Source organism: Pleurodeles waltl, chromosome 11 (assembly GCF_031143425.1).
Source record: "Pleurodeles waltl isolate 20211129_DDA chromosome 11, aPleWal1.hap1.20221129, whole genome shotgun sequence".
Taxonomy (NCBI): Eukaryota; Metazoa; Chordata; class Amphibia; order Caudata; family Salamandridae; genus Pleurodeles; species Pleurodeles waltl.
The window spans coordinates 947,755,247-947,773,363 of NC_090450.1; the positions used below are offsets into that span (position 1 = coordinate 947,755,247).

The 18,117-nt window shown below is 48.0% G+C and overlaps 1 protein-coding gene across 1 annotated transcript in view; it reads right to left on the minus strand.

The window, feature by feature from the left end:
- The window catches only part of GGT5 (gamma-glutamyltransferase 5), a 271,294-nt gene that overhangs the window by 57,765 nt on the left and 195,412 nt on the right, over positions 1–18,117 (minus strand). The window contains exons 6-8 of the mRNA XM_069215133.1: positions 7,230–7,376; positions 6,529–6,665; positions 512–699 (exon numbers count right to left, since the gene is read on the minus strand). Coding sequence (XP_069071234.1) covers positions 512–699; positions 6,529–6,665; positions 7,230–7,376 — 472 coding nt within the window. The remainder of the gene's footprint in view (positions 1–511; positions 700–6,528; positions 6,666–7,229; positions 7,377–18,117) is intronic.

An 18,117-nucleotide genomic window follows, 5' to 3' on the forward strand; every position in this document is an offset into this window, starting at 1 on the left:
AGTTATCTGCTAATATTATTGTGGCCCCTGGAAGCCTGTAATAAATGACAGTAGCCACACAATATACTGTCCCACAACCCCAAAAAAGGCCTCCTAGCATCCCCCACAGCCAATCATTGAGCACCACTGACAACATATCCATTATCCACCTCACACTGTTGACAATGGACAATCCAACTACCTGGCAGATATTTCATAGTAGTTTTCCTAGCCCCCTCGAAATCTGCAGGACTTGATTGTATGGCTGAGGTTTTAAGGAACCGATGCAACTTCTGCGCTCCCCACTTTAACGTAGGTGCACAAAAAGTGTTAGACTCAACTCCCAAATAAGTATCATCTCCAAGACCTCAGACATATACTCCAACTAGTGGCAACATGGAAAAATCATAACTGAACTATTGCTCAATGTAAGTGTGTTATTGCTAGATCTAAATTTAATTGCAGAGCTAGATGGCCATATCCACTCTGAGAGGCACAGCGGTAAACAAATATTGTGGTGATGCTCACTTACACATAGTTAATGGTGCTTGTGACGGACACCGCGCTCCCGTCTTTGGCAATGACCGAAAGGTGGGATGTGCCGGGGCCATCTCTTGCTGGCTGTGAGATGTTGTAATAACTCAAATTGTGATTTCCAGAATCATCGATACGGCTCCTGGCAAAGTCCGCAAAGCTGTCAGATACTAGAGTATCAATGTCCTTCAAGGAGTAAAGTCATAGTTAAGTTATTCAAATGTAAAACACACATCAAAAGTGAAAAAGGTTAATACAATAAATATATTTAAAAAAACATACAATGCAATCTAAAGAAAACAAGACCTCAATGATATAAATATCACTTGGCCAGAACAAAACACAGAGAATAAGACGTTAAATCTTATGAAAGTGAGCAGTTTCAGACCATCATCCAACAACAAACAAAACCTAACCCACAAAATTAAGGGTACATTTCAGTATAAGAAAAAAACAATAAACAGACACATTCCACATCTGTCACCATAACAGATAAAACAAGCATTGGCAAAGCCGATGTGTGCTTTTGAAAAGAGTTAGCTGACCATTGGGCTTTGCCAGTGCTTGTTGCCAATGCTAAACAGCATCGCCAACAAGTATTTTTTTTCTTGTCATTGAAACTGGCTAGCAAGAGTGTGCTGCCATACACACATGCACGCATCACCACTCATGCACATGTATGTGTGCTTACATTGCAGCAGCTATTTGTTTGTTTTTAATGTGGCCGGCCCGCGTGATGATGACCATGTGCACATGCGCCACCACGTACCTGCACATATGCGTCATGATGCTGTGGTAGCCAATGTTGTTTATTTTTAATTGACCATTTTAGATGTCTTGTAGTAAATTTAAATTGAAAAAGTGTGCAAAAGAAGATATTACATAAAGGAGGGGTCAGGTGGCAAATTTCAGCGGGTGGACCCCCCCCACAAAAGAAAAAGCAACAAAAAGCAATGAAGGGGCTGTGTTGGGGGGTTGTGAGAAAGTAGCCTCTTTCTAGCCTTGTTACCCCCACTTTTGGCCTGTTTGTGAGTATATGTCAGGGTGTTTTCACTGTCTCACTGGGATCCTGCTAGCCAGGGACCAGTGCTCATAGTGAAAACCCTATGTTGCCAATATGTTTGTTATGTGTCACTGGGACCCTGCTAGCCAGGACCCCAGTGCTCATACGTTTGTGGCCTATATGTATGTGTTCCCTGTGTGATGCCTAACTGTCTCACTGAGGCTCTGCTAACCAGAACCTCAGTGGTTATGCTCTCTCTGCTTTCCAAATTTGTCACTAACAGGCTAGTGACTAAATTTACCAATTCACATTGGCGTACTGGTACACCCATATGATTCCGTAGTATATGGTACTGAGGTACCCAGGGTATTGGGGTTCCAGGAGATCCCTATGGGCTGCAGCATTTCTTTTGCCACCCATAGGGAGCTCTGACAATTCTTACACAGGCCTGCCAGTGCAGCCTGAGTGAAATAATGTCCATGTTATTTCACAGCCATTTACCACTGCACATAAGTAACTTATAAGTCACCTATATGTCTAACCTTCACCTGGTGAAGATTGGGTCCAAAGTTACTTAGTGTGTGGGCACCCTGGCACTAGCCAAAGTGCCCCCACATCGTTCAGGGAAAATTCCCCGGACTTTGTGAGTGCGGGGACACCATTACACGCGTGCACTGTACATAGGTCACTACCTATGTACAGCGTCACAATGGTAACTCCGAACATGGCCATGTAACATGTCTAAGATCATGGAATTGTCCCCCCAATGCCATTCTGGCATTGGGGGGACAATTCCATGATCCCCCGGGTCTCTAGCACAGAACACGGGTACTGCCAAACTGCCTTTCCGGGGCCTCATTGCAGCTGCTGCTGCTGCCAACCCCTCAGAGAGGTTTCTGCCCTCCTGGGGTCCAGGCAGCTCTGGCCCAGGAAGGCAGAACAAAGGATTTCCTCTGAGAGAGGGTGTAACACCCTCTCCCTTTGGAAATAGGTGTGAAGGCTGGGGAGGAGTAGCCTCCCCCAGCCTCTGGAAATGCTTTGATGGGCACAGATGGTGCCCATCTCTACATAGGCCAGTCTACACCAGTTTAGGGATCCCCCAGCCCTGCTCTGGCGCGAAACTGGACAAAGGAAAGGGGAGTGACCACTCCCCTGACCTGCACCTCCCAGGGGAGGTGCCCAGAGCTCCTCCAGTGTGTCCCAGACCTCTGCCATCTTGGAAACAGAGGTGTTTGTGGCACACTGGACTGCTCAGAGTGGCCAATGCCAGCAGGTGACGTCAGAGGCTCCGTCTGATAGGCTCTTACCTCTCTTGGTAGCCAATCCTCCTTCCTAGGTAGCCAAACCTCCTTTTCTGGCTATTTAGGGTCTCTGCTTTGGGGAATTCTTCAGATAACGAATGCAAGAGCTCACCAGAGTTCCTCTGCATCTCCCTCTTCACCTTCTGCCAAAGGATCGACCGCTGACTGCTCAGGACGCCTGCAAAACCGCAACAAAGTAGCAAGACGACTACTAGCAACCTTGTATCGCTTCATCCTGCCGGCTTTCTCAACTGTTTCCAGGTGGTGCATGCTCTGGGGGGTAGCCTGCCTCCTCTCTGCACCAGGAGCTCTGAAGAAATCTCCCGTGGGTCGATGGAATCTTCCCCCTGCAACCGCAGGCAACAAAAGACTGCATCACCGGTCCTCTGGGTCCCCTCTCAGCACGACGAGAGTGGTCCCTGGAACTCAGCAACTCTGTCCAAGTGACTCCCACAGTCCAGTGACTCTTCAGTCCAAGTTTGGTGGAGGTAAGTCCTTGCCTCCCCACGCTAGACTGCATTGCTGGGTACCGCGTGATTTGCAGCTGCTCCGGCTCCTGTGCACTCTTCCAGGATTTCCTTCGTGCCCAGCCAAGCCTGGGTCCCCGACACTCTAACCTGCTGTGCACAACCGTCTGAGTTGTCCTCTGGCGTCGTGGGACTCCCTTTTGTGACTTTGGGTGGACTCCAGTTCACTTTTCTTCTAAGTGCCTGTTCAGGTACTTTTGTGGGTGCTGCCTGCTTCTGTGAGGGCTTGCTGGGCGCCCCCTCTGTCTCCTCATCCAAGTGGCGACATCCTGGTCCCTCCTGGGCCACAGCAGCATCCAAAAACCCTAACCGCGACCCTTGCAGCTAGCAAGGCTTGTTGGCGGTCTTTCTGCATGGGAACACCTCTGCAAGCTTCTTCACGACATGGGACATCCATCCTCCAAAGGGGAAGTTCCTAGTCCTCTTCGTTCTTGCAGAACACCAAGCTTCTTCCACCCAGTGGCAGCTTTCTTGCACCCCAGCTGGCATTTCCTGGGCTCCTGCCCACTCTCGACACTGTCGCGACTCTTGGACTTGGTCCCCTTGTCTTACAAGTACTCAGGTCCGGAAATCCACTGTTGTTGCATTGCTGGTGTTTGTTCTCCTTGCAGAATCCCCCTACCATGACTTCTGTGCTCTGTGGGGGTAGTAGATGCACTTTACACCTACCTTTCAGGGTCTTGGGGTGGGCTATTTTTCTAACCCTCACTGTTTTCTTACAGTCTCAGCGGCTCTATACAAGCTCACATAGGTTTGGGGTCCATTCGTGGTTCGCATTCCACTTTTGGAGTATATGGTTTGTGTTGCCCCTATACCTATGTGCTCCTATTGCAATCTACTGTAACTTTACATTGCTTGCATTACTTCCTTACTACTTGGTTTGTGTACATATATCTTCTGTATATAACTTATCCTCATACTGAGGATACTCACTGAGATACATTTGGCATATTGTCATAAAAATAAAGTACCTTTATTTTTAATATAGCTGTGTATTGTGTTTTCTTATGATATTGTGCATATGACACCAGTGGTATAGTAGGAGCTTTACATGTCTCCTAGTTCAGCCTAAGCTGCTTTGCCATAGCTACCTTCTATCAGCCTAAGCTGCTAGAAACACCTCTTCTACACTAATAAGGGATAACTGGACCTGGCACAAGGTGTAAGTACCTCTGGTACCCACTACAAGCCAGGCCAGCCTCCTACAGGGATTAAGAGAAAAATAAGCCCTAGCCATATAGGGATGGGGCGTCGAAGGCAACCAGCAAGCTAGGGGAGAGCGGGCACCAGTGGTGTTGATGTGAGGAGGAAACAGCAGGCAGGAGAGAGAGCAAGAACACATGGAGTGCTCAAGCAAAACAAAAAGTAGTAGTTCCCTAATGTGAAGCATGGAACGTTACAATTTATCCAATAAAAAGGACAACCCAAGCCCCAGGGGAGGGACAAACACAAGAACATGAAAGGGAGCCATCAAATAAGAAGCAAGCAAATGAGAATGACAAGCAAGCCAACCAATCATAAGTCACAGCTGACCTAAATCTCACTCTAACTGTTTCTATTATACAGAAGAGGTATTCAACAATGGACAGCTAAACGCTGCTTGTAGGCAAGTAACCACAACCACACGGAAACAACAGTTAGTTGCAAATCCAGCCAAAATAAATTGAAGACAATAATTAACACATTACTCAATATCAAAGATGAGAAATAACCTCATTAATGCCAACCGTGAGTGCCAGAAAAGAGACAATCAAATAGGGGATAATAGGAAATGTCTTAATATAAAAAACTACCATCAGGCTAAGAGACACTGTCAGCTACAAATAAACAAACATCCACAATGCTCAACACCAGACATAATAAACACACACATCCAATACCAGTCACAATTAGGGGTAAAAAAGAACTACCCTATAGAAAATAGACAATAACAAAAAAGAACTAAGTCCCTGAGGGAATCTGTAACTTTCTGACAGAAGAAAAAAATTACAGAAAGGATATTATTAAAACTGCTCATTATCAGAGACATGAACCAGCCACACTGAAAACAATACACAATATGAGAGATAAAACAATTGCACAATTACAAAGAAGGTGCTAGGCAATGCATGACAACAATCACATTGTGGGTGGGTAATATCAGGCAGGAAGGAGCCACAATGAGAACACCGGCAACTATTAAAGACCAGAAATACCCACTTGGACACCAGCAGTCAATATTTAATAAAATAGAAAAACACACATAGAATGTTAGTGAGCAGGAGAGAAAACAAATCACACATTAAATGCCAGAGATACAGGGACACCAGACCAAGAACGACAGTCAAAATAATGGGTAAGAAACTATTACACTGAGTACAACAGCCAAAATCAAGCAGAAGGACCAGTACACAGAAGACAAAGGTCAATGTCACAGTCAAGAAATAATCAGACATGGAGGACAACAGTCAATATTAAAGATGACACCACAACAATGACAGTAACATAAAATCATTGTCACAAAACAGTCACAAAGTATAACAGTCAACACCTGAAACTGGATTTACTTCACTCTGAACAACAGTCTACACAAGAAAGAAAACTGCTGCCCAGTTGATAATAGTTAACAATGCCTGAGATGGGCAAAACAGACATAAAAATACCTCAAATGAAGACAGGCAAAGAGCAGTCACATAATGGACAGTAGACAATGTCAGCCAAAGAAAACCCACACTCAAGACAGATGTTTATCATCAATAAAGAAAATAATACACTGAGGCCACCAGTGCCTATCAGAAACTAGCAAGAACTAGCAAGAGCCATGCTGAGACCAACAACCAATATAAGAGGAAGCTAGTTACCACATTAGCATAGGCAATCATTATCAGAGACAAAGACTGCTACTTTAGGACCAACAGTCAACATAAGAGACAAATATCTCCTACAGTGAGAATGTCAGGCATTATTTGGAAGAATATTCATCCAGAAACCATTAGAACTTCACCAATGAGAATGGTCAGCATCAGAAACAAATGGAAACCACAATTTAGACATATGACACTTTCCGAGATGAGGAATACCCGTGCAGAACAAATATAGGCAATGTCCAAGATAAAAAGGCCATGCCCAGTACATCAACCCAGCCCACAACAGGGAGAGGAGATCACCACACTGAAGACCACAGTCTATGAGATGCCAAGCTCACCTCCTTCAAGTTGGTGAACCTCGGGTCGAGTATCTTGCTCTTTTGCCCATTGGCAAACTTCAAGGCCTCTATGATGCGATGGTAGGTCTCAACCTTTGCACTCGTTCCCTTCACGGAGTCTGGACTGAAGTTGTACCCTATAAAAGGAGCACATTTTCATTATAACTGTACACAGGGCAGGATGAAGCAGGCTATTGTGCCACCAACTGGTACCTACATAAACTCTTGCATTGAATTTGAATGCAATGTGAATACATAGCACCACCACAAAGCCATAGACAGTTTCCCAGGTTGCATTAAAAAGACTTTCGAAACTGGAGTATGGCTTACGTGTGACTGTGCCCTTCCACTGGTATACACCCATCATTTGCTTACCTGGTCGACCACAAACACCGGTCTTGTTTTATAAGTTTCAAAAGTGTAGCACAAAGGTAAGCAGGAGCATACAAGACAGTGAAGCACCTGGGTGTCTGAACCCTAAGTTGACATCACCCTGTTGAACAAAGGAGTTCTTGATAGCCTGACACAAGAAGTGTAATTGAAAAATATCAATGATTTGAAGTCATGACACTAAAATATAAACTAAATGTATACTATATAAGTATATATGCAAGCAATATATAACACATATTTTAGATAAAAAGTCATCAAGTATATAAATATAAAATAAAGTACATACTTTGAGTTCCTGTTTAATTTACCTTTAAGGATATTGAGGATAAAGCTCAGGATTGGCCCGGCGGCAGGAGGGGGAGGGGAATATAGTGTGTATTTTCCCAGCGACACGTTCAAAGCTGGAACTATTTCCACTTGGAAGTTTTTTAAATCATCCAGGGTCATTGTGCCCCCTTGGGAAGAGAAAGAGAAGGTGAAGTATTAGGATAAGAAAAAAAGTATTTTTGCATTTCTCTGCACACTGACTGTGTGATAAAAAATGAACTGGGCTTTTTTTTCCTTTGGACCAGGAGTAGTGAATCTATGTATTTCACAAGATGAAGAGAAATGGGTTTTTCAACAACCCATATGTCAAGAATATGTGAAGAATATGTAGGTATAAACTTGGCAAACGTATTCATATGACATGTTCACTGGGACAGGGACTGAAGAGCCACTTACTGCATTCTTAAATTGAGACAATGGAAGATCAGCTGATATTAAGATTTTTGATGAACTTAAAAAAAAAAGAAATAAACTTCCTAGGCAACTGGATCAAAAATCAGGAAAGTTATCTGCATACTACCTTTTCACCAAAGAAACAGACATAAGCACTCTGCTCAATTATAATATCTTTCACTCATACAACTTGGGGTGCAATTGTTATGGGTACAAAGAAACTGTCATGAAAATTAAGATTGGGTCATGTTTTCAGGACAAGTCCTCAACAAGTTACCAGAATAAGAGTATTCGGAAAATCTCTTAAAACCCCTGAAAGAGCGCATGGTTTGTCCCCTCCTTACAAGAATGCCTAAGAAAACAAAAGCCCCATTGCATGCTTTATGTCTTACAAATCTAGCAATATTGAGCTGAAAAGATGCTTTAAAAAAATCATGCAATCAACACACTACAATGTGAAGTGTGAAAAACCAATGTTGATACTCAAAAAAGCCCTACAGAATCTCAGTGACGAATTAGTTGGGTCACACACTTCTCCAGCTAAGTCAGCAAGAGACATATGATCACTTTTTTTTTTTTTTTTTTACATGTTTTTATTGAATTTTCAAGAGAGCCATACATTACACTGCATACAAATGTTATCAACAACAGGATGTTGTTGACTACTGTAAATCACTAGGTTCTCACAGATTAAAGTTAACAAACAACTAAGAACTTTCGTGCACTTCCAGGTCTGCACAGTCTGATCAATATTTGTGGGTTTTGCCGACGTGGATGTTTAGGGCGTTCTATTGTGGAGAAGCTCCAATGACGCTTAAGGTGGGGCTCCGATCGCCGCGCGAGGAGGGGGAGGGGAGAGGTGGGAAGAGGAGGGGGTGGTGGTGCAGTACACCATGGCACTAGTGTCTATTGATTGGGCGTGGTGGTCTGTAGGTACTGCTTGACATGCGTGTGCTTGGGGGTTTGGTATGCTGTCAGTAGGGACGAGGCGTTGTTGACAGGTGTGTGTGCATCCCCTGATATAGTGCTGCATTACAGCTGGATCCAAGCCCGCGGCCGTCTAGGTGATCGCGGCTGTCTACGGTTCAAGGGGATCTTTCATCGTTTTTTGACTCTAGCCTAGAGACTAAAGTGCCCCAAGTTTCGCAGCCCACCTGTCGCAGTCCCCCCTGCGCTAGGTTCCTTAGTACCTGGTACTCAGCACAGGTCCAACGTAGCGTGAGGGTGAGCCAGGCTTTCAGGTCGGGTGCATTGGGGGCCTTCCAGTTCATAGCTATCAGTCTTTTGTACATTGCATAAGCTAGATCTACGAACCTGTGCAAGTGTTTGTTTCTTTTCGTCCTTGTCCTGAGGCCGAGTAGGCAGGACTTGGGATTCGCGTCTAGGTTGAGACCCGTCATTTCTGTTAATGCTTTAACCACCCCAGACCATTCCCCTTGTATCCGCGGGCACTCCCAGACCATGTGGTAAAACTGTGCTGCTGGTGTTTTGCATCTGGGGCAGGCCGGGTCCGTCCCGGGGAACATACGTTTAATCCTGGCTGGCGCCAAATGTGTCTGATGTAAATAATTAAACTGTGTGTATCGGAATGTGGGGTTTCTTGAGACCTCACGTGTGTGACTCAGGGCTTTTGGCCATTCTGCCCTTTAGATCGGGGTAGGCAGTACGGCGTTCCACCTCTCCCAAGCTTTTTGCAGATTGGATTCCGGGGGTTTGTTCAGAAGTTTATATGAGTTTGAGACTGCTTTTGCTTGGGTGTCGCAGCTCAGCATATGGTGCAGGGTAGCTGAGGTATTTGGCTCTAGGTCTCAGAACGCCCATGTTTTCCTAATTGCATGGCATATAGCGTGGTATGCCAGGAATTGCCCCGGGCTGATCTTTGTAAGGGCCTGTATGGCTTCAAAGGTCATTAATTTTCCTTCTTCGAAGCAGTCTCCCACTGTATTTATGCCTGCATCTATCGAGATTGTGAGCGAGTGGGATCCGGCTTCCACCCACCCGGGGAGCCGTTCTAGTGGGAGAAGCGGTGAGTAGGGACGTTTTTTTGCGTCTTTTTTAATATACTTCTTCCAGCATGCGTGTGCCGCTGCCATCAGCGGGTTTTCGCGTGTGCTTTTGGTTTGCTTATCCGTAAGCCATACAAGCAGGGGGACTCCCTGAAGTCGGGATTTCAGCCAAATAGTTTCCGCTAAGCTGGGTCTATGGATCCAATTCAAGATCCACTGCAGCTGTGCGGCCGCGGAATAGAGCTCAAAGTTTGGGGCGCCCAGCCCGCCCGCAGCTACCGGATAATGTAGCGTGGTAAGTGCGACCCGCCTTCTGCCCTCTCCCCACACCAGTTGCAATAGGGTAGAATTCAAACTGTTGAAAAAGCTTTTGGGAATAATGATTGGCAGGGCCGCGAAGTAATACAACAGTCTTGGTAATATCAACATGTTTGCTATGGCGACCTTGCCCAATGGTGAAAGTGGTAGTTTATTCCAGAAACGCATTGAGCCCTTCACAGAGGCCACCGCTCTCCCCAGACTACCATCCCTAAGGTCTTCTTCTCTGTGGTAAATGTTGACCCCTAGGTATTTAAATGTGTCAAAGCACCATTTTAGGTGGCTTGACGGGGCATTCTCTTGTTTCGCTTGGGGCCAGCTGACTAGTGGGAATATACAGGATTTTCCCCAGTTGACTATTAGGCCGGAGATCCCTCCAAACTCAGACAGCAGCGACATCACCGGGGGCAACACCTCCTCCCCTCTGCGTATGTATATCAAGGCATCGTCTGCGTATAGTGATATGGCGTGGGAGGTGCCACTCCTTATCACCCCCCATTCTTCTTTTTTTGCACGAACATGTGTGGCCAGTGGTTCCATCGCTAGGGCGAACAAGAGGTGGGATAGGGGGCATCCCTGTTTTGTTCCCCTGCTGATCGAGAAGCTCTCTGATATTACTCCACCTGTTTTCACCCTGGCCTGTGGGCCAGTGTACAGTATGCGTACCCAGCGTGTACATTTTGGGCCAATACCCATTAGCTGCATGGTGGCAAACAGAAAATCCCATTCTAGTGTATCGAACGCTTTTTCGATGTCAAGTGAAATCACCGCTTCCTCAGATGTATTCGGGGGAGTGTCGCCCATTACACTTAGTAGCCTCCGAATGTTGAGGAAGGTGTTGCGTTTTGGGATGAATCCATTCTGATCCTCATGTACCAGAGTGTTCATGTAAGGAGCTAACCTGTTGGCCAAAATTTTACCAAGTATTTTGCAGTCTAGGTTTAGCAGTGACAGGGGTCTGTAGGACTTAACGTCAGTGGGGTCACGCCCCTGCTTCGGGAGGACCACTATCATTGCCTCCCTCATTGTGGCGGGTAGAATCCCATTGATCCCTGCTTCTTCTATCACTTTCAGGAGGTGTGCGTTAAGGTGTGTCGCAAAGGTAGAATAGTATTCTAATGGCAGGCCGTCTGCCCTTGGAGCTTTATTCCTAGGTAGTTGTTCAAGGGCCTTGTTGAGTTCTCCCAATGTAATGGGGGCCTCTAGTGTCTCTCTGTCAGTATGTGTAAGTTGGGGCAGGGAGGAGTCCTCCAAAAAGGACCTGAGCTGTTGGGGAGTGCATGATGTACGTTTAGCGTATAATTGTGTATAATATTCCCTGAACGCATCGTTTATTTTTTCCTGCGTGGTTGCCAGTACGCCTGTGCCTATCCCTATTGCACCGATTGGGGGGTGCTGCCGGTCCTCACGCAGGAGCCATGCAAGTAGCCTACCCGATCTGTCGCCTTCCGCTTGCAGACTGGTCAAGTGGTATTTGTAATCATGAAGGCGTAATGTGGCCTCGGCGGTTGCGTACTCTGCACGCACATCTTTAAATGTCATGTATGGTGTTTCGTTGCGGGCTACTGCATTTTCTAGTGCTCTTAGTTTCTTCTCCAGCTTGCTGACCTCTGCATGGAGTGTACGTCTCACCCCCCATGTAGTAGAGATACAGTGCCCACGAATCACTACTTTGTGTGCGTCCCACTCCACTGCTCTTAAGTTTGTGGTGCCGGTATTTAATTCCCAATACTGTTTTAGCGCTGTTCTCAGTGTATCTGTGAATGCTGGGTCGTGTAAGGCTTCCACTTGTAGCCTCCATGTTGGGATCACTTGACGCTTCCTACCCCAGTCCAGAGTTATTTTAAGCGGTGAGTGGTCCGATAGTGTCTTAGCTAGGTATTCAATCCCGCTGGCTGTTGTGCAGATTTCCTGAGTACCCCACATTAAATCTATCCTGGTGTGCACCTTATGTGGTATTGAGTAGAATGAGTATTCCCTGTTTTGTGGGTGCTTCATGCGCCATATATCATGGAGGCCCATGTCACTGGCCCATGTTGGCAATGGGCGTCTGGGGTATCTATTAGCTGTTGTGTGTGTGGGGGGGTTAGACCTGTCCAGTGCCGGGTCCGGCGTACAGTTAAAGTCTCCACCCCATATGGCGGGTGTTTCGGGGCTCACTAATAATGCTGGGGTGAGCGTGCTCAGGAACTCGGGCAGCACGTTATTGGGGGCATATACCCCTATAAGTGATAGTTGTTTGCCGTCTAGTCTACCCTCCACTACCACATAACTGCCTTCCTGGTCTATCCTATATGATGTTTGGAGGAAGGGGACACTCCCTGCTATTCAAATAATAAGGACCCCGCCCACAAAAGTTGAGTAAGATGTGCCTACAATCTGTCCTCCCCATTTACTCCGTAGTTCTTGCAGGTCTGGGTCCCACAGGTGGGTCTCTTGTAGGATTGCGATATGTGTGCCCTGGCGCTTAAGTCGTGCATACACCCTGGACCTTTTGCTCGGGGTCCCGAGTCCCCTGACATTTCAGGTGACTATGTCGTATTTGTGTGTACTATAGGCTGTGGGTTGGGCCATGTTTCGTTTAGTGAGGGTGTATCTGGCACTCTGCCCTCCAGTAGGACCCAGCCGGTTTCCCCCGCCCCCGTCGCTTTAGCGGTCGAGCCCCCCATTCCTGGCCGAGTTTCCTGTGTTATAAGAAGACCTGTAGTGTACAAACTAGTAATTACCCTCTTTCCCTCCCCAAATGGATCCCGTCCCCAACTGTGAACTTGCAACAAGCTACACAATCCATTGGGGTGCGAACAGAACTGTGTCCATGTGGATATCTGCGGGGAGCAATAATACTATCCGGGTGCGGCTCATTATGGGGGCTCGCATCCTTCTGCAGACACGGTCTGCGGGTGGTTTGGGGCGCTCCCAGGGTGGGGTGATCCACCCCCCCCCCGCCGCGCACAGCCGCCAATTACGCACAGTATGAATAAAGGAGCTATCTCCAAAAGTAGAGAAATAAGGATACATAAGTTCAGGTGATATAACCACCCACTTCCAGTGGGGGCACGCAGAGTTCAGTTCTACTCTCCAACTGTGGCGGACGGTCCCAACGGGGGGCGGTGGGTCGGTGACACTCGTTCAAAGTGTATCTGCGGTCCTGGGGGTGAGCTCAGGGCCCCTCAGTGCCTCCGTTAATGTGGAATCCGAACTGATCGAGTCCGACTCCGAGCCTTCCTCCGGGTGTGTCCTGAGAGTCTCGAAGGAGTTCTGTGTCAGCAGGGGAGTTTCATTCAGGACCCTAGCTCTCTCTTCTGCTGCCTGTTTCTCCGTGGGTTGACCCCTGGGGCGCCTCTTGGAGCGTTTCCGTAACAATGTCGCTGACCAGTTTTCGTCGGTGCCGGTTGCTTCACGGGGGTGGGCGATCCCCTTAGCATGCATCCACGTCCAAGCGTCCTCCGGTGAGGTGAACACGTGGGTGCGTTCATCTGTTAATACTCTTAATTTGGCGGGGAATAGTAGAGCGTGCTTTATATCATGTTCACGGAGGCGTTGCTTTATTTGGGCATAGGAGTTGCGTTGTCTTTGCACTTCTTGAGTGAAGTCTGGATAAGCGTGAACAATTGAGTCCTCGTACCTGAATGGGCCTCTGTTGCGGAACTGTTGTAGTATCGCATCACGGTCTCTAAAATTCAGGAACCTGGCTATCAACGGTCTTGGGGGTTGGCCCGGTGCTGGGGGACGTCCGGGAATCCTGTGTGCTCTTTCCACTGAAAAGAATTTCGATGGGGCTCCATTCAGGACCTCTTTAATTAACCAGTGTTCCAGCAGAAGCTCTGAGTTTTGATCCAGTGATTTTTCAGGGAATCCAAGAAATCGTATGTTGTTACGGCGGGACCTGCCCTCCGCCTCCTCTGCTCTTCTCAGCAGTGTCTTTATTTCTGTATCCAGGCGGAGAATTTGTTTTTGGTTATCCGCTACTGTGGGGGCCAGTTCGCTTAGCGCCTCTTCCGTTGACTTCACTTTTTTCGGATAATTTGCGATGGTCTACTCTAAGAATGTTCAGATCTTGCGACACTGTGTCCATCCTGCTCTCCAGTGAGGATTTAGTGTCCATGAATGCCTGTAGTACTTTCTCAAATTGTGAGGAGTGGGCCAGGAGTGTGGATTCCAGCAACTGCAGGGTGGGCATAAGTTGTTGATCACCAGGTGCCGGTCCATGCGTGTTCCGGTCCTGGCTTTTCGCTGACTTGGACTTCCCGGCCATTTTGCCTTGTCTGTAGTAGTCCTTTAAGTGGGTGTACTGCCCCACCGGTTACAGCCAAACGGCTGGGTACGTTGGTAGCACACCCGTGTTTTTTTCGCGTGTGTCCTCGTTCCTCCTGCACTGGGCTGTTCGAGGAGGGGGGGCTGTATGTCCTCACGGATCAGCGCCGGTGTGCGCTTCAATTTTTGGGATTTCGGCCCTCCTGGTGATCTTCAAGATGGATTCTTGTTCGGGTGGGCAGGGACTCCCCGTCGCTGGGCCCATCAACCAGCGTGGGCAGGAGGGAGGCGGAGGGTGGGGGGGCAAGGCCCACGCGCCCCCACTAATTCTCCGGCTGGCGACTAATTCCGAGCCCTGGATCCTCTGACAATATGGGGGGGAAGAGTATCGTTCCCGTGTGTGCGTGCCGAGCGAGCTCCGGGCGCACTCAAATTCTTTGGAGCAATCTGGCGCTTATACGGCGGGGCAGCGCCACTTGTCGTGAGACATGTCTTGGCCTGATCCTAGTCCGGCCGTGCACGTGCCCCATATGTTGTGGCATCGATATCTTCCTGCGGTCCCCGGGTCTTCTCCGGGGGGGCACGCCACTCCGCCGAGCATGGGGGAGGGGGGCACCTCCAGGGGTCCCTGGTAGCTAGTCCACCACTGTCCTCCGCCCCCCCACGTAGGTGGGGGGGAATCCTTGATGAGAGAGGGGAGGGGGCAAAGGGCAACTCGGGGCCCAGGTGTGGGCTCACAGCCCTCCCGATGCAAGCCCCCCCCCGCCGCCGTACACCCGCCTTGCTGTCCGGTCCTCCGGACGGAGTTCAGATCCCCACGTCGGGGGAAGATGGCGGCCGCGGCTTCTTGAAGAGGGCGAATCTACACTGGCCGGGTTCTCGGCCGCCCGGCAGGTTCTGAGGCCGCCAGCTGCAGGTGGGAGGCACACGGAGCGGATCCCTCCTCCGCCCCCGAGTTGTTGGCGCCCCGGGAGAGCCCTGCGGATTTCCTCTTGCGGCCCCCCGGGACCTCTCTAGGGGGGCACGCCTCTCAGCTAAACCGTGAGTAAGGGGGGGCACCCCCAGGGGTCCCTAGCTGCCAGTCCTTTGCTGTCCACTGCCCCCCCACGTAGGCGGGGGGAATCTCTGGCGAGAGGGGGGGGAGGGTGGAAGCCAAGGGTAGTGCAGGGCCCAGATGTGGGCTTACTGCCCTCGCAGAGTGAGCCCCTCCCGCCGCCGCACACCCACCTCGCCGTCCGGGCCTCAGGACGGAGTTCCAATCCTCGCGTCGGGGAAGATGGCGGCCGCGGCTCCCTGTGTGGAGCGATTCTTCAACGGCCTCGCTTCTCGGCCGCCCGACCACCTCTGGAGCCGCCAGAGAAGGGAGAGAGGCTCCCGGAGCGGATCCCTCTCCTGCATCAAAATGTTAGCGCCCCAGGAGCGCCCCGCAAATATATTGTGGTGAGCCCGAGACGGAGCGCTTAGTTAAGCGTCCTTCCCGGTCGCCATCTTGGCTCCTCCCCCCATATGATCACTTTTAAATGAACTACCAACCCTCAGGGCACCACAGTCGTGCAGCCTCCACAGAATGTAAACAGACCATTACAGGCCCTTCATAAAGGAATCAAGATTTACAATAAGACATCAGCAATGTAAACGTGAAAATACAGTTTATGGAATAGTATAACCTAGTGGACTCCTACACACAGTAACCAGCCAAGATGCAAACAAAAAACAGACCAATCACCCTGTTGACAATAAAAACGTAATAGCACCCCCCATGGCCAACAGTTCACCAGCAGGACACACAGAAGATTAAATGGACAATTGTGCAAGCAGTACAACATAATTCTAGGGATTGAAGTATACACACGTCTCCTGATGAAGTAAACAATACTCATACTGAGGTTAAAGGCTGTTGAAAGAGGCCCAAAAGAACCAAACAACAATGGTGAACACATGCAGTGAATACACATCAGTAAAGCCTCCTTCAATCCCAGCAGGAGGAGAACTCAACTGTAACTATGCAAAAGAAAACGATACTGAGAAACTTTAGGAAACAGAAAACAGACAATTCACGCTCACAAGGATTCTTTGTCTGTCAAGGAATATGGAAAGATACTAACTAGTAAACTTACCAATGTAGATAACAGCCACATGGTGTGGACTCTAGGGAAGGGGGACATCCCTGCACCCCTGCAAGCCCAAGATGTGACCCCCACGTGTGATAACTCCTGTTAACACGTACAATTTATAAGATTTAGAGCTAAAATGTTCAGCTGGTTTGGGGGGGACCAGTGGGGGAAATTTAATAAAACAAATAAAAAAAATAAAAAAACGTACCTGCTCCGCCGCCGCGCCACTCCTCTTTCCCTCATCACTGCAGGCAAGCACAGGCTCCCAGCCTGCCCTGCGGCCAATCCTGAAGCTGCTCAGAGCACTGTTAGGATTGGCTGGGAGCGCCCAGCCAGAGTGCTCTCAGACAGACTGGGGGTCTATGACTGCTCTCTCCAGCCTGGCAAACACACATGCGCACTGAGAGGAGTGCACAGTGCACTCCCCTTATCTCTGTCACCCCACATGGCCCCGTCCCTTTATCCTTTTGTTGTGAAAGGTTTGCAGCTTCTGCTGCTGGCGGGGGCGACGCTCCACCATAGTGGAGGAGCCGCCGCTGACAGGGCTTCTATCCAACATTTAAGTTTTTGCTCGTTTTCTCGTTTGTCAGAACCACTGCAGACTAATAGGGGTTTTTAACTCCTGTGTGCTACTTTCTCCTTGTGGTCTCTGGGTACTACGGCACTACAGAGTAGCTCTGATCAATTCCCAAAGCTTGCAATGCCCAACCTCCACAATGAATCATTGACTCAAAGGGATTGTTTGAAAGAACATGCTTGAGTTCATACAGGGTTGGCGCTGGGCAGGTATTTCAAACATCTTACTCTATCACTTCAGAAGACCTTTTAAATGGCCGGTGAGCAACCAGTAGGAGGATAGAGTTCGGATAATGTGCACAATTACCTGACAAATTAGAAGCTGACTCAGTCTAAATCTCCTCCTCCAGAGTTCTGGGACCTGGATATGAGAAAGGAATACCTGGAATGTATTCGAGGCAATCAATGGACAGACCTTAAGGAAATTATCTCCTAAATTGTTTCGCTTCATTACTGCCTGCAGAAAAAGCCAGTTCACTCTATTGAACGCCTTTGTGGCATCAATTTTCAGTATGGTGAGAGGAGAGTTAGTAGAAGTAGCAATGTCAATTGCGGAAACCAAGTCATGGATCAAGTCCCCTAAATGCCGGTCTCTCATAAAACCTTTCTGATTGTTGTGTACTAGGCCAATGATCACTTTATCTAGTCTCCTGGCAAGCACTTGTGCAAAAAGTTTATAGTCGTTAAGTAATGAAATAGGTCTGTATGACTCACATCTCCTACAATCTTTCTGTGGCTTTAATATTAGAGTTATAATAGCTTAATTCCATGAGATTGGGACCGTTGAGGACTCTATAAATATCAAGCTCATCAACTGAGTAAGAACTGGTACAAGTTCTTCTTTCAGAGCTTTATATAATTCGGCTGGTATTCCATCCGGGACCGGAGACTTCCCATATTTTAGTCCGGCAATAATATTATCTACTTCCCCAATTTAAAACAGTTGATGGAGAATCTGATTCTTAACTTGTTCTAGCCTAGGGAGAGTATCTGCCCACAACAAATTTTCAATCTCCTCCTCGAGGCAGATATATCTTCTCTGTATAATTCCATGAATAACTTAACAAAGGCCCATGCAATATCTCAATCTTCTAAAGGCATTCTACCCGACTCGTCGATCATTATTTCTTTAATAGTATTCCTGGTGTTATCAGACCTAGTTTTCCAAGCTGGTAACCTCCCACAGCCTTTATCATACTCAAAGTGCG